The sequence below is a fragment of the Amblyomma mixtum genome, chromosome 3, assembly GCF_055824585.1.
Source record: "Amblyomma mixtum isolate Tamu chromosome 3, ASM5582458v1, whole genome shotgun sequence".
Taxonomy (NCBI): Eukaryota; Metazoa; Arthropoda; class Arachnida; order Ixodida; family Ixodidae; genus Amblyomma; species Amblyomma mixtum.
Genome location: NC_143014.1, coordinates 415,925,773 through 415,949,552, shown reverse-complemented (window position 1 = coordinate 415,949,552; position 23,780 = coordinate 415,925,773). Strand labels below are relative to the sequence as shown.

The following is a 23,780-nucleotide window of genomic DNA, read 5'->3' as shown; positions in this document are numbered from 1 at the left end:
GAAACGATGAAGGAGCACAAAGTTGATGTCAAAATTAGCGAAGCGCAGTTACCAAGCACTGCGAGGCATATGACCACAGGATAGTGACGCAATAATTGTGTTCTGGAAACCAAGCCAAATACGCGCACAAGGCTGCTGCTTCACTCGTAGCGCGTTCAGCAGATGCCAGAAAATATTAATCGCTGCCTCGGAAACGCTCGCCCTTCCTAGATTTGTAGTTTAGGTTCAGTGAAGTGGTGGCCAACTATATGTGTGTTTAAAAGCCAAGCTAGCTGCAACTCGCCCGCTGCCACAAATTGATGAAGAAACCGAGTAAGGTTGCGGTGTTTTTTTGCAAAAACTCGATTGGCATTCATTCTCTCATAAATTTGCATCCGAAATCAACGTCGAACGCTTTCATTTTAATCACTTAGCTACGATTAAACGAGATGCCGCATATGAAGAGCTTCGATGCTTGCTTGCTTTGCTTTATTGTGCTTTGCTTGCTTGCTTGCTTGGAAACGTCGAACCGAGTATAAAATCCCGAACCGAGCCTTGCTGAGCACGCCTCAGGTGGTCTGGCCGCACCTAAGCTGAGAAGAGCGACACCAGGGGCTAAGTGAGCATGTTTCTACTTTTAAAAGAGGCGCTCCTTCGGAATGGTGACACGCCTCTCATGCGGGAGAAAATCGAAGGAACTGTGTCATGGTTGAGCCGCGCCTTTTCGACAGAAATCTCCAGAGGTCACATTAGGGACAAGCTCTGCATGTAGCCGCTCTTACGAAAGTGCTTCGAGCAGAGTAAGCTTGCTTTGGTCAGCTTGAATTCTTCGTCACAGCAGCGAGCGCTTGCGATGCGAGCTTATGATCTTGCGAAAAACAGTGGAAGACGACACAGTATCGGCCGTATTTGTTCATGGACACGAACGCTGAGTAGTACCCCGTGTTGAATCTGATTCTCAAGGTCCGCTGACACGCTTTGTACGTCACAACGCACGCATCACGAGAAACAACGCGCGCTAAAAGCTCGCTCGGGTGCGCCGACGTATCCCCGGCTCCTCAACGTGACGTCACGTTGGCCGACATGGACGAGGTTTCCCTCTCCGCTGTTCTCCTCTCCTACGCTCGCGCGGGACGCGGGAGATTTGAACTTCGCGTTTTCAATTCGTGATTGCGCCACTGTTTTAGCCAAAATCGAAAAAATAATTTCACAGACGTGATCAGCAATGACACTACTTCAAAACCCTAAAAAATTAGCTGATTCGAAAACCGCCTCAGTATCCCTTTAAAGAAGATCTGTTCGCGCCGCCTCGGGTTCGACTCCCAGTCACGGATATTGAATCAATTTCTTTTTCCATTTTTCATGGTTTGACCTCTAAATCTGCTGCAGGTCAAATATACACGGTCGGCGATTGAAGCCCGATGTCCCGTAGTGAAACTTTCGCTTCAAAATACATCTAATCGTAGCGTCTGGTTAGTGCAGTGTAAAACGAAGATTTGGCTTATGCTGATGTCGTCGCCATCTCTTGCTTTGAATAAGAATATGAAAAGAAAATTAGAAAAAATTTCCGGTGGTTTGGCCAAGCACGGAATGTTGAGCAAAAGCATTTTTGCAGGCGGAAACAACACCACGTATATGACAGCAAGATTGAGGTGTCCATTGACCCAGGGAGCCAGTTGTGCGCCTTCCCTTGCGTCAGAATGAACGGACTCTACAACGCTGTCAATGCTAACGCGCCGATGGCCGACATGTTTAGTTTTGTTTTGTTTGCTTTTGAGGTAAGGAAATGGCGCAGTAACTGTCACCTCTTGGTGGGCACCTGAACCACACCGCAAGGGAAGAGATAAAGGAAGGAATGAGAGAAGGTATGTAACTTGGCTGCCACATCTCCATCGCTCCTCCACCTGAAGGTCAAATTGCGGCGCCAACGACCTTGGCTTGACTAGGCCAATAAAGCTTTCGCTTTAAAAGCAGGCTTCGATAGGTTGGGAGCACTTCGTGTATGTACGGACACAAATTTACGACATCTTCGTTGCGACTTTGCGCAGTGACACTGTTGGAAGTGCTGAATTGTGCGAGGAAGAACGTAAATTCGGTACACAAAATTTCTGTGACTTCTCTGGGGCGCTTTAAAAGGGAGCTTATATGTGGGCAGAATTCCTTGTGACTTGTCTGGAGGCGCTTTAAAAGGGAGCTTATATGTGGGCAGAATTTCTTGCCACATTGATAGAGTCTGGTGAATCTTTCGTGCACTTTTTGTCCACCAACTTGTTTCAGGATTTTTATTTTTCAAAACCGAAAACCACCGCTTCCTGGCAGCTGTGCTTATTAGGTGACTAAATGATCAACTGTCTTTTCTGTACATAGTCGTGAGAGAATTTGTGCTGATACTTTCGATCTCCTCAATCTTCGCTTTTCCATGGAATACCTGTACTGCCTCTCCAGAAGGCAGCTGACAAAGGTTCTGATCGGTCATTACTTCGTCTACGCATATACCTGCAGCATTGCCAAGCCTTTCTTGACGCCGGATTCATTAGGCCGCAAAAGCCTTTCCTAGACTTCAAACGTGGACCTTACGCGTTAGGGCGTGCCATCGAGCAAAGGGGACGTTTGTGCCGTGATCAGTGAAATGCTACACGTGAGAGCAACGAGAAACTATTGAACAACGCGATTATTTGTGTTGTGTTGTCATGCTATGTTCGTTTGGGGCATAGCCTACTTCAGCAGTACCTTAAAGGGCACCTGCCCAGGGCAGGACATTTTTTTAAAAAATAAGCCCACTGCATAGATGAGGCATCGAAGATAACCTCTGCAAAATACTAGAGCCATGCGCGCCCCGAGAACCTGTAATAATTCAAATCAAAGCCCGCTAGTTCTTTCCTTCCACAAGCAAACGTCCACGCCCTCTACTCTGGCTCGTTTGACGTCATACGGGACACATTTGCTAAAGGCATTCCATTGGTGCGTCGTTCTGACTGACGGCAAAAGGCTGGGCGTAGCCGGGGCGTCGCGTCATCTGCGCAGCGCTTTCCCCAGCGCCTTATGTTTCATCACATGCCTACAAACCTGCATGAACGAAAAAAAAACTGAGGAGGGAGCGTCTGGCGATAGCTTGAACCCTAGTCATAAAAAGTAAAAAATAGTAAAACTGAGAGAGTCGGTTCTCCCCCGCCGTGATCACGTCATGAGATAGCCCTCTGCGTGCCGCGCTCCCTTAGTTTTTTTATTGCGAAGCAATACTACTTTAGCTACCACCTCAGCCCGTTGTAACGCGAGGCGGTGGTAGGCACCACTTGACCTTTGGCATGACCTTTGGCATGACGTCATACCATCTGTGTAAAAACGGGGCCCCATCTCGCGCCGTCGCAGCGCGAGGCTGGTAGGCACCAACGGCGGCCTAACTCTCGCTCCTCTCACCAGGGGCGCCGCGCGCGGAGTGACGTCATACCATCTGTGTAAAAACGGGGCCCCATCTCACGCCGTCGCCGCGCGAGGCTGGCAGGCACCAACGGCGGCCCAACTACCGCTCCTCTCACCAGGGGCGCCGCGTGCGGAATGACGTCATACCATCTGTGAAAAAAACGGGGCCCCATCTCGCGCCGTCGCAGCGCGAGGCTGGCAGGCACCAACACCGGTTCGCTCCTCTCGTCAAGCCTGTCAGATGCCGCCTCAAGCAAGCAAGACACTTCGGCAGAATGCAAAGAGGAAGCATCAGCGAGCTACGGAGACGGCAGAAGAACGAGAAGAACGACTTTCCAAGCGGCGTGCTCAATATGCAGCCCGACGAAAACAGTCAACGTTCACAGATCACCAAAGCGTATTTATAGGTTTGAATAAAAGATGAAACAAAGTAACACGTGTGTGTCGTCATTCTTGGCTATGCGTCATTAGCCGTGTCAGTACATGGGAAACCAATAAAATAGCGGAACCTATCGTATTGCTTCGCAATTACCAGGCTTAACCAAGCTAAGCCACAGCCAGTTTTTTTTCCTCCGTGAAAGCCCCCCAAAAACAAGCTTTTAGCTACTTGTGCGGATGCCGTGTCGTGTGTAGAGCCTTTCTTTCTTTCTTTCTTTCTTTCTTTATTTAAGACATTCCGTTACAGAAATGCCTTGGGGGACGCGACAAAAGGCAATAGACATGCCTGACGGGGCCGCGCCCCCCTTGGCTGCGGCGGAAACAACATAGCATAAGCACAATAATTACAAAACAAAAGGAACAACAATACTGCATGATATGAAGGTGCATGAAAAAACACAAAAAATACAGGTACATAAAAACAGTAGGTTGGGTCAGTGGTACGGTGTTATGAAAAACAGTGATGTATGTGCGCACGTCTTCAATCATCACAGTGAAGGTAAAGATCCGGAGTGAAGGCGAACGAAGTTATCAACACAGCATGGTCTTTAGTTTTCATTTAAGAAAAAATCTCTAAGTGTTCTCCTCAGTCGTTGCACCTTGGTGGCAGTAAACAGTATCTCAGCTAATTCAGGGTGCGCATTGAGGAAATCTGGAATCAAATAACTTAGTTTTTGATCACCGTATGTTGTACGCGAACGGGGCCTTGGTATTAAGTTTTGTCGTAGATAATAAGAACCAGGTTGCGCATGATATTTAGTTTGAAATGTTATATCTGTTTGGTGAAGACGCGAAATTTCCAGGGCCAGTTTGTGTTTATGGAGTTTGTGAATGGGCATTATTTTGTTACCTTTAAAATGAGGTGCAGTGTCCTCCGAAAGATCCAAATTGCCTATTGCTCTCACTGCTCGCTTTTGCAAAGAGAAAAGACGATCCAAATTTGTCTTAGTCGTTGTAGCCCATACTAGGAAGCAGTAACAGAAGCGTGAATGTAAAAGCGCATAGTAGATTTGCTTTTTTACAGCAGACGGAACATGGTATCTTATCTTGTTCAAAATTCCCACGGCTCGCCCAAGGTCCCTACGCAGTGCGTCAACGTGAGGCGTCCATGAAAGGTTCTCTTGGAATATTACCCCCAAAAATCTAACTGTAGTCGATTGTTCGATAGTTATGTTATGAAATTTTAAGTGCAAGTTCGTGGGTGGATGGGTTCCCCTCGGTCTAAACAGTATGTATTTAGTTTTACTTGTGTTTAATTGGAGTCTGTTCGAATGAAGCCATAAGTTCAGTCCAGTTAACCATTCGTTGGCCTGATGAAACACGTCCACAACGTCAGCGCCCGAGAAAAACACATTCGTGTCATCTGCATATAAAATTAACTTAGTGTTATTTATTATGTTTACAATGTCGTTTATATATAGTAAAAATAATGTCGGACCAAGTAATGACCCTTGAGGTACGCCCTGTTTTAGAAGTCTGCTGTCGGATTTTGCGCCATTTATACATGTGAACTGGGATCTAGATGTTAAGTAGCTTTTTATTAAAGACCATGCGTTGCCACGAAAGCCATACAATGGCAACTTCTTTAAAAGCACGTCGTGTTGGACACAGTCGAAAGCCTTTCTAAAATCCAGAAATATTCCGAGGGTAAATATTTTCCTTTCAATGTTTTCGAGTATATGTTCTTTCACTTCAAGAAGGGCCATTTCGGATGACTTATTTTTTCTAAAGCCGAATTGTTCACTTGATATTATGTTATTTACACTCAGAAAGCTTACTAGTCTTTTATGTATAATATTTTCCGCTACCTTCGCAAAGATAGGGAGCACAGATATTGGTCTGTAATTGTTCATATCGTTAGTGGAACCGCCCTTGTGTATAACAGCCACACGAGCTAACTTCATTGCGTCTGGGAACACTGCGGTGGAAAGAATAAGGTTCAGAATATGTGTAAGGGGACTATTAACTATTTCTGCCACGGCTTTTAGTGGACCGGGTTTAATATCGTCAGCTCCAGAGGCGCAATGGTTCTTTAAACCCAAAATGACGTCGAGTATTTCATATTCATCAGTTGGGGACAAAAATACAGTATTTTCACAATGTACTTTGACGAATTCCTCGCATGGTATCGCATCGCAGTCATTTGCGGAAGCACCCACGTTAATAAAATGTTCGTTGAACAGGTTTGCAACCTGTTCGTCACTCATAGATTCGCTATGATAAGAAACCCGCTTTGGGGAGTTTGATTTACACGTGATGTCTCTGACCGCTTGCCATACCAGACGGGGATTTCCTGCAATATTTGAAAACTTGTTCACATAGTATGATCTCTGCTTTTTTAATATCAGCATTCAATTTATTTCTCGCTTTCTTAAATACGCGGAGATCGCCTTCACTTCGTGTGTCTAAAAACTTTTGAAAAAGGATGTTGCGGTTTTTTATTCTGTTATACAGGTCGTGCGAGATCCAGGGCTTTCTTGCTCTCTTGTGTCTCTTAAGAGTTTTAAAAGCGAAGGATTCATTGTACGCAGAAATAAAAAACATCAAGAATGCCTTATAAGCGTTATTAGAATCCTTTTCCTTTGTAACGCTATCCCAGTCCTGTTGCATAATGAGTTCTTTAAACTTTAACATGTTTCTTTCCGAGTAATCTCTAACCAATATTTCTTTCTCCAGAAAAGAGCGTTTTTGCTTCGAAGGTATCAGACAGTAAATGGGTAAATGATCAGTAAGATCGCATATAATTGTACCTGATTTAACTTCATCGGGACAGAAGCTTGTAATGCACAGGTCAAGTATTGTTTCAGAATTTGAAGTGACACGAGTAGGATCACTAATCACATTTGAAAAACCATACGACTCAAAGAGCTCTTGGAAATGCAAAAAAGTAATATTATTTGGAGAAGCATTTATATTGAAATCCCCAACAAAGACACATTCGAGGTTGAGCTCGAGGCTGCGTTCAAATATTTCTTCTGCAAACTGCATGAAATGCTTTAAACACCCAGATGGCGGTCGGTACACAAGAGCAAGTAGTATGTTATAACAGTGAATAATGACGCACTCAAAATTTTCATTCACAATGTTATAGTTTGTTAGAATTTGATACGGTAGTTGGCAACGCACATACAGAGCAACACCTCCTCCGCGCTTTGATGAACGGCAGGCTGACACACAATCAAATCCCGGCAAAAGAAAACAGTCGTCAGATGTGAACCACGTCTCACTAAAGCAAATAAAGTCAAACTCGTGGTTTAAATCTGATAGAAACAAAGCAACCTCATCAAATTTATTTCGCAAACTTTGGGCGTTTAAATGAAATAAAGAAAACTTCTGCTTATCCTTGACTTGCTCAATATGGTCAGCAAAATTGGACATGAACGGCATCGCGTTTGCCTGAAAATACAATTGCCTGCTCTATCACCTCAGATTGGCGAGGTCATCCTTATCGCGGATGACAACTGCTCGTGCACCGGCTTGTTTCCGTACAAGCACCTTTCCATTCACGTGCCAAACAAACGCGTAGCCGGATTCCTTAGCCCATTCTTTGGCAACTGTCAGAAGAGTGCGAGTGTACCGAGTCATATTTTCACAGATGTACTTTCCGGTGTTGTCATCTCGTAGCGCCTGCCTTTTTGCTAGCCAGGCATCACGAACCTCCTGCTTTGCAAAGCGAACAATTACTCCCCGTGTTTTGCCCGGCTTCGCGGGAAGCCTGTGTAGGGCTGTTATGTCACTCGAGCACACCTCATCAAGTTCCAATTTTGTGCCTATTTCATTCACTTTCTTTAGTAAGTCCTCGTTTTCCGTCTCTGGTAGACCATGGATTTCGATGTTCAGTCGACGACTGCGCCATTCTAGACTGTCAACGTCCTTATTGAGCTGTGCAATTTCACAGGCCCATTCAGCTTTCTCAAGCCGCTCTACACGCTTCGTGACATCCTTTGTCGACTTTTCTTGGGCTAGAAGACGTGTTTGAAAGTCATCAAATTTATCTGAGAGCAGGCTAACGGATGACTCAAGCGACTCAAGCTTGCTGGACATGGCCAGAAGCGAGTCAATTTTACTTTCCATTGAAAACAGCCTAGTGATTAGTTCTCTATCGGACTGCTGCCCGGGCAGTGTATCCTCAGCTTTACGGCTGCCCTTACATGTTTCGCACCTCCAGGCCTTCCAAGCCTTTGCTCGTTTCGAAGTGAACGTTTCTTCCGAAACGCCTGAACATGATCCGACATGGTACGTAAATTCACACTCTGAGCAGCACAGTGATTGACAGCTGCCATCAACAGGTTGTCGACATGCGCAACAGCGTAACATGATAATTGCGTGACACTCAACGGCAGCCTTGGCAGCAGCGGCAGGAACAAGAACTACTATCGAAAAAACGACCAACCTGCAAATACGTGGAGCAGTAATTCAGGAGACGTGTGCGCTGGTTGCCGCCGCTGCTGCCAATGCCAAGGAAACGCCCCTTGCTGAAAATTCGCCGGACGGTGTCGGTGATGCCGCTGACGATTGTTCGTGCTTTTCACCGTGAGGCCCGGCGTTATGCAGGATTCTCGAACGCTGTCCGAGATCGATGTTATTCTTCGTGCACCTCTGGCTCGGCAGCTTGCCTCGTACAGATGTCGGGCACCTTGCTCAGTGGACGGGCTCGGCACCTTGTCGCGTACAGATGACAGGCGTGGGGTAGCCTGCAAATACGTGGAGCAGTAATTCAGGAGACGTGTGCGCTGGTTGCCGCCGCTGCTGCCAATGCCAAGGAAACGCCCCTTGCTGAAAATTCGCCGGACGGTGTCGGTGATGCCGCTGACGATTGTTCGTGCTTTTCACCGTGAGGCCCGGCGTTATGCAGGATTCTCGAACGCTGTCCGAGATCGATGTTATTCTTCGTGCACCTCTGGCTCGGCAGCTTGCCTCGTACAGATGTCGGGCACCTTGCTCAGTGGACGGGCTCGGCACCTTGTCGCGTACAGATGACAGGCGTGGGGTAGCCTGCAAATACGTGGAGCAGTAATTCAGGAGACGTGTGCGCTGGTTGCCGCCGCTGCTCGACCGCTCCGCACACACACCGCTTATCCTTCGTGTATCTTGTTTACGCCTTGACTCCGTCGAACGACATGAGCTTAGGAGCGGAGAAGAGACACAAACACACAGAACACATAAACACACACGGATAAAAGCAAATGGGCGGTTGCCGGATCCGCGCTTCGCCGTGCGTTTCGAACAAAACCAACTCCCGCCCCTCCGGTTGTGAAACGATGGGGAGGCCTAAAAAAAATGAAAAGGTGGCTCGCTAACTGGGGCTGACAAACAGATATATGGAAGGATGCGCTCGCTAACAAGTTTAGGTGGTCGACCGATTGCACCTCTCGATCGTTCAGTATGCGGAGAAAATGCAACGACGCTGTTTCGCGGTTGGATGCGCACGCAGCGACTGGAGTCGAACCACGATCCGGCACAGATTTCCAGGAGATTATGAGTTGAGTCGTGACTGGCTCTAACGCATCGGCCTTCCTGACAAAACGGTAAAGAATGTGGTGGTTTGCGGAAGACGCTTCGCTCCGGACGGCTACGCCCACGACCCAAGCAACTGGGGAGAGGAGGGACAGAGAAAAAAACACGACGAAACACCGCGAGGAGACCCAAAGAGCAAAATAGAGTTTTGGGAGACCCGCCGCTCTCCTCTCTCTCCCCCCCCCCCCCCCCCAAATAGACCGGGTAGCAAAAACCATGAGAAGAATTCTTTTCAAGGCGGGGCCATGACGTAGACATGTGACGACGCACTCAACCACACCACGCCTCCCGCTAGCATAGGAGGAGGAAGGGTGCTTTTCCCTTGCGGAGCCTACTCGACGAGGCGCGAGAGAGAAAAATCTCGAGGAGAGAACGGAAGGAGAGGAGCATGGCGAAGTTGTTGATTGCGATGGCTCTTAACTATCGCTTTCGACCAGAGGGTAGTCAGTTGCCCTTTAAAAACGACATTGAGGTCATGTCTTACACTATAAGATTTCTGCCTGCGATGAAAGACCCCGGAATTCCGTGTGAGCTTCCTGTTAATTCCTGTTAATGAAATTCCTGTCAATAACAGTGCTTACCGTGTGGGAAAACCGTATGACTGATAAACACGCACAACTGCTGGAGAACCGCACATTTAAGCTCCAAACGTAAATGCTGCGCAAGCTCAACCTCCTGACTGGTTTCCCATTCTTGGCGTGTGCGCCTTCCGGAAATTTTATGTGCGGGCGGCAGTGCATATGGCAGGTTCTCTCAGATCATGACTAGCAGTTTAGCAATATCACTCAGGATAAAAGTATACAGCAGCTCTATCTTACCGGTACTCACCTATAGGACAGAAGCGTGGAGGCTAACGAAAAGGGTTCAGCGTAAGTTAAGGACAACGCAGCGACCTATGGAAAGAAAATTGATAGATGTAACGTAGAGAGACCAGAAGCGGGTAGAGTCGGTGAGGGAACAAACGCGCGTTAATGACATCCTAGTCGAAATCAAGAGGAAGGAATAGGCTTGGGCAGGGCATGTAATGCGAAGGCAAGGTAACCGCTGGTCCTTAGGGGTAACGGAGAGGATTCCAAGGGAGGGCAAGCGCAACAAGAGGTGCCAGAAAGTTAGGTGGGCGGACGGTTTGAGGGGATACGGTGGCCGCTGCTGGTAAAGGACAGGGTTAATTGGAGAGACCTGAGAGAGGCCCTTGCCCTGCGGTGGGCGTAGTCAGGCTGATGATCTCGATGATTTCATTTCATTTATTTATACTGTCAGCCCAGATCACGGGCTATAACAGGAGTGGATAATGAGGTATAAAAAATCGCAAAAAGACAAACATTGAAACGGGCACAAAAATCGGTACATAAAGCGTTCACCACTTATACAAAAAATAAAACACTGGCATATATTTCATGTAGACGATAAAACATCATGCAGCTTATCTAAAAATTCCCTAAGTGATTGTGAGGTGACAACAGAGTTGGGTAGCATATTCCATTCCTTAATGGCTCTTGGGAAAAAATAAATTTAAAGCGATCATTTCGGACTGTGGGCATTGGTAGTACAAGCTGTGACGATGGCGTGATATTTCTCCTGTTTTAATTTCAAAGTACTTTGAATGGTTTATTTTCAAGCTGCGATTAATAATCTGAAAAAGAAACTTGAGCCTGTCACATTTGGTTCTAAAACCGAGCGCTTCCAAATCAGCACGTTTACACAAAGACGTTGGGGGATAAACCTAGCACCGAGACGCTGAATTCTTTCCAGCTTCGAGCAATTGAATGCAGTGTGGGGGTCCCAAACAATTTTTCCATATTCGAGAATGGGCCTTATCAAGCTCTTAAAAACCAGATATTTGATTGAAGGGGTTGCACTATGCATATTTCGTCTGAGGCTACAGAGTGCTTTTGAGGCCTTGGAAGATGTATTATCTATGTGTGAATTCCAACGTAAGTCAGAAGTAAGTGTTAATCCAAGGTATTTGTATTTATTTACCGTGGTTATTATTCTATCATTGATACTATAACTATAATCTGAGATAGTTTTCTTTCTTGTAATGGTCATAAAAACTGTTTTATTTGGATTTAATACCATCTGCCACCTTTTGCACCATTCGTTGATTTTTTGCAAAATTAGATTTAGTTCAACGTGATCTTCCAGAGTACCAATTTGTTTATAAATGATGCAGTCGTCTGCATACAATCGGACCGGTACGCTCAGTTTGTTAGGCAAGTCATTGATGAAAATCAAAAACAGGAGCGGGCCCAGGACGCTGCCCTGCGGAACGCCGGAGTCTACTGGAGTAATGCTGGATTTATGAGCATTAACTTGAACATACTGTGCTCGACAGGAAAGATAGGACGTAAACCACTTAGTTATCGTTTCATTTTTTAATATACATCTGATTTTAAGTAACAGTTCCAGGTGCGAGACTTTATGAAACGCTTTTGCGAAATCTAAAAATACTGTCTGTTTGCATGCGGGAATTAATTGACAAGCAGAGGTCGTGTACAGTTTCAGTGAGTTGTGTGTTTGTGGAAAGTCCCTTGCGAAAGCCATGCTGATTAGCAAATAACAAATTATTACGGTCAAGGTAAGTTAATTCAAGTTAATTCAATTTTTGGTGTCTATATTCAAGAGCAAATTCAGGACCCCTTCCTCACTGATCTCTACATCCGATATAGGAGGAATATCCGCAGGCTGAAAAAATGGGGATTCGCCATCATCACGTGTGAAAACCGATGTAAAAAATGAATTAAATCTCTCAGCCAACTCTACGCTCCATTCATCATTTGCCTGCTTATTTTTACCTGAGCGATTTACATACCTCCAAAACTTGCTAGGTGCCTCGGTTAGAAACCTTGTGAGAGTCTGATTGTAGAATTTGTCTTTGGTTTCTTTGATGAGGCGTTTTAATTGTTGGCTCATTAGATGTACGGAGTTTTTCAGTACAGGACTTGGATGGTCTGAGCATCTTTTACGCTTACGTTTTAGCTGTCTTTTTTGTGAATGATATCCCTATTAATCCAAGGACTCCTTGTTCTTGTTTTCATGGTTTTAGGAATAAACATATTGATTCCAGCCGCCGCGGTGGCTTAGCGGTTATGGTGCTCGGCTGCTGACCCGAAAGACGCGGGTTCGATCCCGGCCGCGGCGGCTGGAATTTCTTTGGAGGAGAAATTCTAGAGGCCCGTGTACTGTGCGATGTCAGCGCACGTTAAAGAACCCCAGGTGGTCGAAATTTCCGGAGCCCTCCACTACGGCGTCTCTCATAGCCTCAGTCGCTTTGGGACGTTAAACCCCATAAACCAAACCAAACCATATTGATTCCATGCGCTATCATATTTGCAAAGAACTCCCACAACTCATCGGTTCCAGCTCCGTCTTTATAGAAGCTCATGAATTCCTTAAACGAGTTTTCAAGGTAGTCTAATACTCCGACATCGTCAGCAGCAGCAAAATTCAAAACAACTCTTCTACAAGGTTCATGACGGATATCAGGAATCATATTAAGGGACACAACCACCATCTTATGGTCAGACAAACCTTCTTCCACATCACAACTGCGCAAAAACTCTTGGAAACCGGATGATAAGAAGACATGATCCAATATCGAAGATGTGGTTGAACATACTCTTGTGCTCTGGTCAACAATCAGGTTCAAATCATAGCAATATGCGAGTTCAACCAGCTGTTCACCGGTAGCTACATCAACATTGCCAGGAGAAAGAGACAACCAATCAATTTCTGGCAGATTAAAATCACAAAGTAACAAGATATTGTCACCATAGTGAATTTTGGAGTCCAATAATCTTTTCAAGGCAACAAGCACATCAGTAGTTGAGTTTGGAGCTCGGTAGAAAGCCCCCCTAAGACACTGCGAGAATTCAGCCTGATTTTGATCCATGCAGTTTCTAAATCTCCAAACCCTTCCATGACAGAAAAGGCTATGTTGCTGCTTATCACTATCGCAACGCCGCCACCTCTCCTTTCACGGTCTTTTCTTACTATGAAGTAGCCGGGGGGTGTAACTTCACAGTCTCCGATACCTTTGTGTAGCCAAGTCTCGGTGATTATTATAATATCAGGATCATGTTCAAGACATATACTTTCTATCGCATCTACATTGTTAATCAAGCTTCTGGCGTTCACATTTATAATCTTGAAGCAATCAGGTTTATGATCGTTCAGTCACTCATTGCTAGAATCATCCCGGCATTTAAACCGCTGCTTGGCTTCCTCGTCCCAAGCGTAGAGGGTATTATTGACTTTTAACTTATCAAAAATTAACTTTGCTTTCGCACCGTTCTTTCGTTCATTCGCACATGAGTTCCAGAGATTTTTCCTTATTTCAACAATTCGCTTAGAAAAATCTTCACTTATACTATACGGAGTGCCCTTCAGGTTGAAACAATTACTCAAGATTCTCGCTTTGTCCCTAATGTCTGTAAATTTAACAATGATCGGACGGTCACTGCCTTCTTTCATCTTTCCAAGTCGGTGAATGCGTTCAATAGAGCCAACCCTTTGTTTAAGTTCCGCTTCAAAAATATCCTCATTCACTTTTTCAATAGGACCTCTGCGCTCTCCGACTCTTCTTCTTTCACACCTCGTATGATTAGATTATTGCGTCGCGAGCGATTCTCTAATGCATCAAGTTTTCGGGAAACAGTTGCCATTTCTATGTCAGATCTTTCAGCAAATGCCTCTAGTTTAGAAAGCCTGTCTCTAGCCTCATCGAAGTTTATTAGCTTTTGTTCAATAGTAGACAGCCTGGATTGCACGTCAAGCATGCGTGCCTCTGAAGACGTTTGATTTTCCTGAATTTCCTTCAATTTAGTGAGGATTTCAGTTTGAGTTTCCATCACTTGTTTAATCATTTCCGCCGTCTGAGGACCAGGATTTTCCTCCACATCACCTGACAGCTTCAGCAACAGGCCAACCGTTGACATACAATCATTCAAGCAAACGATCAATGTGTGTGGACACGGCAACACGATCAAAAAAAGGTAATTGCTACGGAAGGTATATTTTCGTTCACCAATCTGCACAAACAGTGGTACATCAGCCGACATTGTCACGACGATGTTGCCGCGTCCACTGCCGATGGAAGGCCCAGACGTTCTTTTTATAGGCAAGAGCCTGGCTTGAGGGGGGGGGGGGGGGGGGGGATGACGTCACTGTGCTCGATGAAGGTGCGCAGATGGTAGAATCCACGTGAAGCCACCCCGGCATATAGGAGTTCGTAAAGAATACGCCTCCCGCACCGGATGGGCGAAAAGCATCAGTAGATACCAGGCGACGATCGAAGCCCGTGTCAGCGTACGGTGCATTTCCCAGGACGATGGAAATGAATCCAGCAAGAACCTACACAAACAGTGGTACATCAGCCGACATTGTCACGACGATGTTGCCGCGTCCACTCAGTAGTAAGAGAGCGATGGTGGCATGAGGCCATATGCCGAGATCGCTGAATTCGACCCCATCAAGTAAGGCAAGAGGAGATCAGGGAGGTTCCAATATTCCATGCGACAACAATAAAAAGAATCTTCGAAGACGGCCGAGTAGCCTAAGGCATCAATAAACGAAGCTTCTCTGTTGCGCCCGCCGCCACTGGCTCGATTCCCACCTGAGGGTTAGAGCATCGCAGTTGTTTCCTTTTCCTCAAGAATTCAAAAATTAACGTGGTGCGTGTGCCTGCGAGTGCCAGTGTGTGCGAGTGCGTGTGTGCGCGCGCGTCCGTCCTTGCATGCGTGCGTGCGCACGTGCATGTGTGCGCCTGAGCATGTGTGTGTGCACAAGCGTGCTCAATCTGGTGGGCGCACATCCGAGCACTCACTCGTAAAAAAATTTAGAGACAGTTGCGGTTGTTGGTAATGCAAAGTTAAAGCGCAACTCTTCGCAAGCCACTTGCGGTGGTGTGTGTGAGTGTTAGTCACTGGAAAATTATTCTTCCAGTGTGTGTGTGTGCGTAATACGCCACCTGCCATGCGGAGTAGTACGCTGCTAGCCAATCTCCGGGATCTGCCGCCGCGGTGGCTCAGTGGTTATGGCGCTCGGCTGCGGTCCCGAGATGCGCGGATTCGATCGCGCGGCCGTGACGGTTTAATTGCTAAGGAGGCGAAAATTCCAGAGCCCCCCGTGTACTGTGCGATGTCAGAGCACGTTAAAGAACCCCAGCTGGTCGAAATTTCTGGAGCCCTTCACTACGGCGTCCCTCATAGCGTGAGGCGCTTTGGCGCGTTAAACCACCATAAATTAAGCTAAGCTCTCCAGAATCTTCCAGTGGCAGCCCCTTTCCAGGTGATGTTTAATTCGCTCTGCTACTTGAACAACCGACTACGACGCGGAATGCAGGTATGGGAGCATAATAGCTGCGCTCGAAAGTGTCCCATCTACCTTCAGCCGATTTACCTGAGGTGGATTGCTGTGAATGTTGCACGTATGCCGTCGCCAAAGCCTTTTACGAAAGAACGCCAACACGCATAAGCCTTTAGTTTCAGACACAAACAACCGGAAGTGAGGGTTCTCGCCAAGCTTATGCCCTCACCGTGCGATCATGTTCCTATGTGACACTCGGGGTAAGAGAGGTCGTACTACGTTCGCCGCTATTGTCGAGGCGGCGCTGGTGAACATTCTCAAGTTTGGTTACAGTACACACAAGTACCCCCGAAAGCAGAAGATTGCACAACCTTCGCCGTAGCTCAATCCGTAGAAAAAAGAACATCCCCTATGCTCCTTGGTTTCGGTGACTGTTGGCTTGCATTATGTGCGGCAGCGACAGGCAGCTACAAGCCGCCGATCAGAGAATTCAAGATCCAGCAGTCCGAGAACAGCGTAACGAAGCTGCCTTGTAACGAATAGAATATTTTTGTTGCGAAAGCAACACTACGACAGACAAAGCGAGACCTCGGGTGGCCGCCGTCGCGCCGTAGCTAGACTGACCTTGTTTCAATTGGTCGAAATGGTCGTGACGTCACAGAGCGCGAATTTCAAACGGGGACATTTGTACTTTGGCTAGTAACCATGCGTATTAATACAATACATACAATATGCATACAATACAAATCACCTTTTTTGGAAAGAAGCCACCCAGCCAAGTAATCGATCAATGCGGCGTCTTTCGGGTCCACCCCTTCAGGGAGAAACATGAAATATGCTACAACTGCAGGAGGGTAGGACACCAGGCCGATGTCTGCTACAAACCTACGATGCACCTTTGCCGCCGCTGCGGAGAAAATCATTCACCTCCACCTGAGGGAGAACAGCCAACCTGCCAACCTGTATGCATCGTCTGCAACGGGGGCCATAACACAGGCAGCCGGAACTGCAAATTCCGGCTGATCAACAAGAACAAACAAGGCACTCCCCATGGCAACCAGACACCCAAGCAAGGGGACAACGACTCATCACTACACGGACACCAGTCAAGGCCCAGGAAGAAGGAACAGGGTGCTACCGGAAAAGGAGGCAGCCACAGCCGGAACAACTCCAGCTCCTTCCCGCCCCTGGAAAACCCTGCAGGGAACGAGAAGAGAAGCTCGAGCCGCGGACGCAGCGGTAGCCGCTGCAACAAAAAGGTGAGCTGGCCAGCAGAGGCCTCCCAATCTATTGACGCTCGAGAGAAGGAGTTTCAGATACAACTACAATCCCGAGACAGAGAAATTGCCAGCCTTAAAAAAGAGTTGGCTGACATTAAACGCCTGTTACAAGGGCATCAGGTACAGAATGCCACTGCGGCTAGAACGCCTCCCACCGCGTCCCAGGCTTCGACCAATAACGCGATGGAAGCAGGCGCCATTTCCCCCACTCCCTCCACCGCGTCCCAGTCTTCGGCCCATAACGCGACGGACACAGACGCCAGAATAGCAACTAAGAGACCGCTTCCTACAAAAGAACGCGAGGAATCCAAAAGAAAGGCCGAGGCTTCGGAAGCCGACACCCCGCAGCCGTCGAAAGCGCCTACCAAACTCAGGGCAGACATCAATACTCTGTCAGAGATAACCAGGCTATATCAACAGAAAAAGCAACCTTCCAAGGCCTCGTTACCACCAAATTTGCAGAGATAGATATTCGCTTCGCAACACTAGAGGGACATGTATCCCAAATAGCCACCTGCATGCAGAAAATAATGGATAGGCTTACAACTATCGAGGCCCGCCTACCCCCCATCTTGGATCTGTCCACGACGCCACAACCATCTATAACCCAACATGTAACCACGCCAAAAATTTGAAATTTGGCCGCGGAACTGCAGAGGCTTCCGCCGCAAGCGGGCCCACTTGCAGCTCCACATCCAATAAGCACCGTCTGTTACAACCCCAGACGTGATTGCATTGCGAGAAGCTAGAGGCAGGGCTACACTGCCAGGCTATAAAGCATACCTGCCACCTCATTATGATACTAGTAACGCAGCCGGCTCCTTCACAGCCACGCTGGTGCAAAGAAATATCACCGCAATTCAACATTTTATAAATGATTCGGAAGAAGATTACACCCTACTTGAAATAGTACCAAGGTAAAAGGAGACTCAAATCTCTTCATCCTTAATGTATACTAGTGCACTGCACGGGCTCGGGCCAGCCCGAAAGCCCGGGCCCGGCCCGGCCCGCGGGCCGGGCCGGGCCGGGACATGATTTATTTTGCCGGGCCTGGGCCGAGCCCGGGCCTGTATTTGCGGGCCCGGGCCGGGCTCGGGCTTAAAGCTGCGGGCCCGAGCCGGGCTTGGGTCCGTACAGAAACGGCTGGTGTCTGACTTTTCATTCACTATTGCAAAGTGATGTATACAATTGCGGCTTTGAAGCAGCGACACGGATGAGCTATGAGTTATAGTACGCGCTGAGAAAAAAACTAAGCTTCATTCATTGACTTATTAATTTCCTTATTTCGACGCCGCGGTGCAGTAAGAGTAAAATTCAACCGGCCTTAATCGGCCATTGATCGTTCGTCATCCCAAAACACACATATACACTATTAGAAATGCATTCGGGAAGAACATATTAGTTTAGGACGCTTGTAGTCCTCAAGCACATACCGTGAAATACTCGAGCCTTTTAGCTTTTCGTTTCTGTAGAGAGGCGACCAGTTCGGCTATGAGCTCAACCTGTGAGAACGCGTTCACTAAAAAAATGTCATCCTACTGCTTGCTAGGCAGCTTTAATATACTTCGCGGGCGGCAGAATATAACTGATTTTAAAAAAATGGGGGAACGCAAAGTAGACTACTACGCGTGTATGCAGCCCTTTTTGTTTAGCTCTCGGAACTTCCGAGTTTATCATTGCGAACCTACACCAGATCGGTCTCCAAAAGACGGGCCTGGAGAGCACTACTCTTCATCACTTCCTTCTGGGTTAAAAAGAACCAGCTTTCTGGAAGTCAAACTGCGGTTTCAGAACCTTTGTCGGCCAGTTCCTTATTGGCGTACTAGCAGTCTACTTGCTCAAAGTGAGCAGTATACCTCATGGTCAAACATAATTGCGCAAAAAATTGCGCAAACATAATTGCGCGAACATAATTGCGCAGTATACCTCAAGCGTTACTTTGAAACGGGCCGGGCCGGGCCCGGGCTGGGCTTCACTACGGGATTCACGGGCCGGGCCGGGCTCGCTACAGCGATAATTTAGCGGGCCCGGGCCGGGCCCGGGCTTGAAGTCGCGGGCCTGGGCCGGGCTCGGGCCTCAGGTCTCGGGCCCGGGCCGGGCTCGGGCCTCAGATTGAGGCCCGCGCAGTGCTCTAATGTATACAACCCGCCCAGAAACAAAGGCAATGGACTCCCACACTTGTTGATAAACACAATACAGCTGGCTGCTAGGGCTCAACTAATAATTGTGGGAGACTTCAACGCCCAACACCCAGCATGGGGATATACCAAAGCAACTCCGAAAGGGAACCTGCTCTGGCAAATCATACAGTCACTAGGGCTCACAACGCTAAACAACCCGAGCGACCACACACGCATGGGTAACAGTGTATGTGTGGACACATCTCCAGATTTATCCCTGTCTAAAAACGTCAAGGACACAAAGTGAGTCAACACCGGGCAAAATCTTGGAAGTGAACACTTCATCCTTAGCATCACCTTCCCCACGACAAAACACAAAAACAAAGCAAAAGAAATACGAACCACAGATTGGGACAAGTTCAAGCAACTTCGCCACAAAACAGCTCCAAAAGAGATCTCTAACCTTAGCGACTGGGTTACCTCCCTGAATGAGGATGTCAGCTCCATTAGCGTTGTGGTCCCAGTTTAGAAGGAGGAGCGCATTGCAGACTCAAAACTCTTTCACCTGTGGCAGGCACAAAAAAGCCTCCAAAAACTCTAGAAGAAGCAAAAACACAACAAGCGACTACTCAAAAAGATCGCTGAAATCGAGAGGCGAATCGAGGAACATACACTAACTCTTCAAACACAGCAATGGAACCAAATATGTGAAAGCGTCAATGGACAGCTCGGAAATAAGAAGACATGGCATTTTCTAAGACACCTGCTCGACCCAGAACCAACACGTCCCGTGCAACAAAGTCAACTGTACAGACTCACACATAAATATGAGGGTACAACTTAAGACCTAATCAAAGAGCTAGCAGAACGTTATCTAAACACGGATGATGGTACCAAACAACCCGACTACAGGGGGACTCCTAATCCAAATTTAGACGCAGACATCACAGACGCAGAAGTCTGGTACGCAATTGGAAAACTGCGGACATCTCCGGCAGGACCAGACAAAGTAACAAAAAAGACTCTCAGGAACTTAGACGCAACGTCCATTGCGGCGGTTCAGACCTAATGAACAAATGCTGGCATGCAGGCAACATACCACAAGAGTGGAAACACGCTAAAATCACTTTTATTCCTAAAGCGGGTAAGAAACTCAGCACTGAGAATCTACGCCCAATTTCATTAACATCATGCCTATGCAAACTCATGGAGCATGTCATCCTCAACAGGCTCCAAAACTATGCGGAGGACATGAACCACCTCCCTGAAACAATGTTAGGATTCAGGGCCCAACTATCTACCCAGGACATACTCTTGCAGCTTAACAAGGACATAATTGAAGCTGACGAGGGAACAGGAACGAAAGCAATATTTGGTTTAGACCTTGTTAAAGCTTTCGACAACGTCACCCACAAAGCCATTTTGACAAACTTGCCAGAAATCAACCACGGAGAAAGGACGTACAACTACATCCGATCCTTCCTCACTAACAGAACAGCAGTGATAACGGTCGGAACAATAGAGTCTGTCCCAATCACACTACGAAGTAAAGGAACGCCACAGGGCTCCGTCCTGTCCCCTTTCCTTTCTAACCTCTCCCTCATCAAAATTCCCCCAAACTGGCACAAATACCAGACCTACATCACACGTTCTATGCAGATGACATCACACTTTGGGTAACCAAAGGATGCGAAGGCTACATAGAAGACACACTCCAAGCAGCAGTGGACATCATTGAGGCATGCGCATGGGAATCCGGCCTCATTTGTTCCGAGCAAAAATTTGAACTCTTCGTGATCCGTCGTAAACAGAGGTAGGCGTACCACGACTCCCCCCCCCCCCCCCCCGCAAATAAACGACTATGTTAATGGACGATCTGTCAAAGAGGTACAAACCATGAGAATACTGGGGTTGTATTTACAAACAAATGGAAAGAATACTGACACACTCACTAAGCTAAAACGCACGGTAGAAGCGACGGCACGATTAATCCGCCGCACAGCTAACCGCAGACAAGGGGTTAGGGAAAGAGATTTATGGATACCGTATGCCACCCCTTATCTCAAATTTTTGAAAAGCAGAAAAGGACAAATTGGATAGCATGATACGGCAGATACGGCAGGCCTATAAGGCTGCGTTAGGACTTCCACTAAATGCCTCAACCGAAAGGCTTATGAGGTTAGCAATACATAACACCTACAATGAACTGAAAGAAGCCCATTTAATGGCTCAAACAGCGCGATTAGCCAATTCCAGAACTGGCAGGAGTATTCTTACCAGGCTCGGAATTAACTTTCAACCTGCGAATAAAGATGCTAAAGTAGATTTACCCCGGGACTATAGGACGGCTCTACTAATCAAACCACTCCCCAAAAACATGCAGCCCTTACACCATGAGGGTAGAAGACAAGCACGAGCCAAAGCCTTACATAATAAATACTGACAGTGCGCTGGAACATTTTATGTAGATGCGGCAGAATACAAACATACCAATGCCTTTGCAATTGTGGCTGTGAATGAGAATGGTGACCACATCGTCTCGGCAACAATCAAAACGAAATCCTCTGAAACGGCAGAAGAGGCGCCCTAGCGCATACCCAAGCGAGCATCATCCTCAGCGATTCCAAAATGGGTATCAATAATTTCGCAAAAGGGCGAATTACAAACACCGCTTTTAGAATCCTTAACGAGAACAAATTCTCACCAAATTATTCCGAATTGATATGGGTCCCAGCCCATTCGAGGAATCCGGGGAACGAGGCAGCCCACAATAAAGCCCGAGGTTTCGTCAACCGGGCAGTGGATGAGTCTGGCTCCCTGAATTTAACGAAGGACTCCATGATCACATATCATAATCTCACCAATCATTTTAAACTAGAGAGGAGAAATTTCCCCTCTCCGGACAAAAGCCTGACTAAAGAACAAGAGGTTACGTGACGTCGTCTATAGACGAGATCGATACGCACCCCATCACTCCTCGCGCACATTTATCCAGATTTTTACAACCCAAATTGTAAACACTGTGGCTAACGAGCCACCTACGATCACATCCTGTGGGACTGCAAAATAGAGCCACCTCCGGGTGATCTAGTTACTGCTCCTTCTCTCGAGCGGTGGGAGACCGTGCTGGCTAGCTCTGACCCCAGAACGCAAGTTTTGGCGGTGGAGTGGGCTGACAAAGTCGTCGAGGGCTGCGTACTCTCCACCACTTAACGCGACCTCTTGCCAAGCTTTCCTGCGAATAAAATGTTTTACAATAGTAACCATGCAACCAATTGAAGGAATAGTATAGTGATGCTCCAAGTGGGACTGAGTTTAGTTAATTGCTTAATTAACCATAACCTCTCTAGTCAGACCAGATAAATAAATAAAACCGAGTAGGAATTTGGTCGAGTTTGGTAATCGAACCAGGGTCTCCGGAGTGCGAGACGAGCACGCTATAACCACTCCGCCATGCCAGCTCGATGGTTTGGAATGAACAAAGGCGCGTCTAGTGAATACGGTGTCTTCGTTCACTCCCATCTTCCGCCCTTCCCGTTACGGCGAGGTTCAGGTGTCCACCGAGATACGCGAGACAGATACATTTCCTTTCCTCAAAAACCAATTTACCGACGAGCAAGGCGTAGAGCTGAACGGGGGATGACGTTCTGTGGACTCTCTGGCAGCATTGCAAGACGCTGCCACGTTCCACTCTTAAAGGCGAAGCTTAACATCTTAACCATGCATCAGTGACACAAGCAGCAAAACTGCGCTTAAGGCTTTCGCCTCATCGCACTTTAGGTCAACAAAGTGGCCTCCTGAATTTTTTTTTTTTGCGAGAAGAACAATCTCAGCGCATCTGCATTGCACAAAATTACTTCAGCGCAGTTACATTTCATTGCAGCAGCATCTTTCTGGGCGTAGTCATTATCGCATCTCAGCGACAGCATGCATTTCTGCGTGGCCGCTTTGTGTAATCGCTATTTTTTTTTATATAAGCATCGCACTACTGCATTCCTTGCTTATTTTCGTGGCGTGCAACAAATAATGTTCGGTTTCTTAAAAAAAGAAAAAGAATTTATATTTCTGTCTTTTGTAATAATAGCATTAATACTAATATCCCGTCAAAACGACGCGAAGTCTATCAGGAACGCTGTAGTGGCGGACTCCAGATGAAAGTAGGCCAGCTAGAGTTCCTCAAAGTGCATTCACATCGCACTGCACGCGCGCGTTTTTGCATTTCGCCGCGAGACGGGGACGTTTCCACTCCGCCACGACTGCTCGACTTCGGGTGTTCACCGACATATGTGAGACAGCTATTGCACTATTTCATTTCCTCATAAAACCAATTCAATTTCGCCGCCATCGAAATGCGGCCCTGCCACTGGTATCCAACCCGTGACCTTGGCATCAGCAGCTAAGCACCACAGCCACTGATTCCTCGTGAGGGGTCTTATTCAGTACCTGCTGTCTCAGACCAGGAATGCCTGCGAAAGTAAGCGTTGCATAACGAGGTAGGGTCATTGTGCCTATCTTTCACATATTTATTGTGCACAACACAAAGAGAGGGAAGCCATGTGAAAGGGGAATACTATTAAACCCAAGATTTCACATCAGTCTGACGTAAAATACTTTATAATTTCCGAAAGCACACTGCAGAAGCGCCAATTAGCTTTCTTCCTATGCATGAGACTTCCTTCCGTTTTGTTGTCGCATAGACTGGTTGCCATTTTTGCACTGC

At 47.1% G+C, this 23,780-nt stretch overlaps 2 protein-coding genes and 1 pseudogene across 3 annotated transcripts in view; all 3 read right to left on the bottom strand.

The window, feature by feature from the left end:
* Window positions 1–7,159: 7,159 nt before the first annotated feature.
* On the bottom strand, window positions 7,160–8,292 carry LOC149357743 (uncharacterized). Its single transcript, XM_089577964.1, has 2 exons — window positions 8,231–8,292; window positions 7,160–8,054 (listed from the first exon to the last, which is right to left on the bottom strand). Exon 2 carries the CDS (start codon window positions 7,909–7,911, stop codon window positions 7,258–7,260), a length of 654 nt encoding a protein of 217 aa, XP_089434090.1. The 5' UTR covers window positions 7,912–8,054; window positions 8,231–8,292; the 3' UTR covers window positions 7,160–7,257.
* A 417-nt stretch (window positions 8,293–8,709) lies between these two features.
* Window positions 8,710–23,780, bottom strand: part of LOC149357740 (uncharacterized) — a 142,797-nt gene continuing 127,726 nt past the window's right edge. For both annotated transcript variants that reach the window (XM_089577965.1, XM_089577969.1), the window contains one exon: window positions 8,710–8,832. The gene's annotated coding sequence lies outside the window, so the exon portion shown is untranslated. The remainder of the gene's footprint in view (window positions 8,833–23,780) is intronic.
* On the bottom strand, window positions 13,531–14,736 carry LOC149357742 (uncharacterized; annotated as a pseudogene).

Excerpts from the sequence above, each read along its gene's own strand:
- LOC149357743 (XM_089577964.1), bottom strand. The coding sequence starts at position 7,911 with ATGGAAAGTAAAATTGACTCGCTTCTGGCCATGTCCAGCAAGCTTGAG.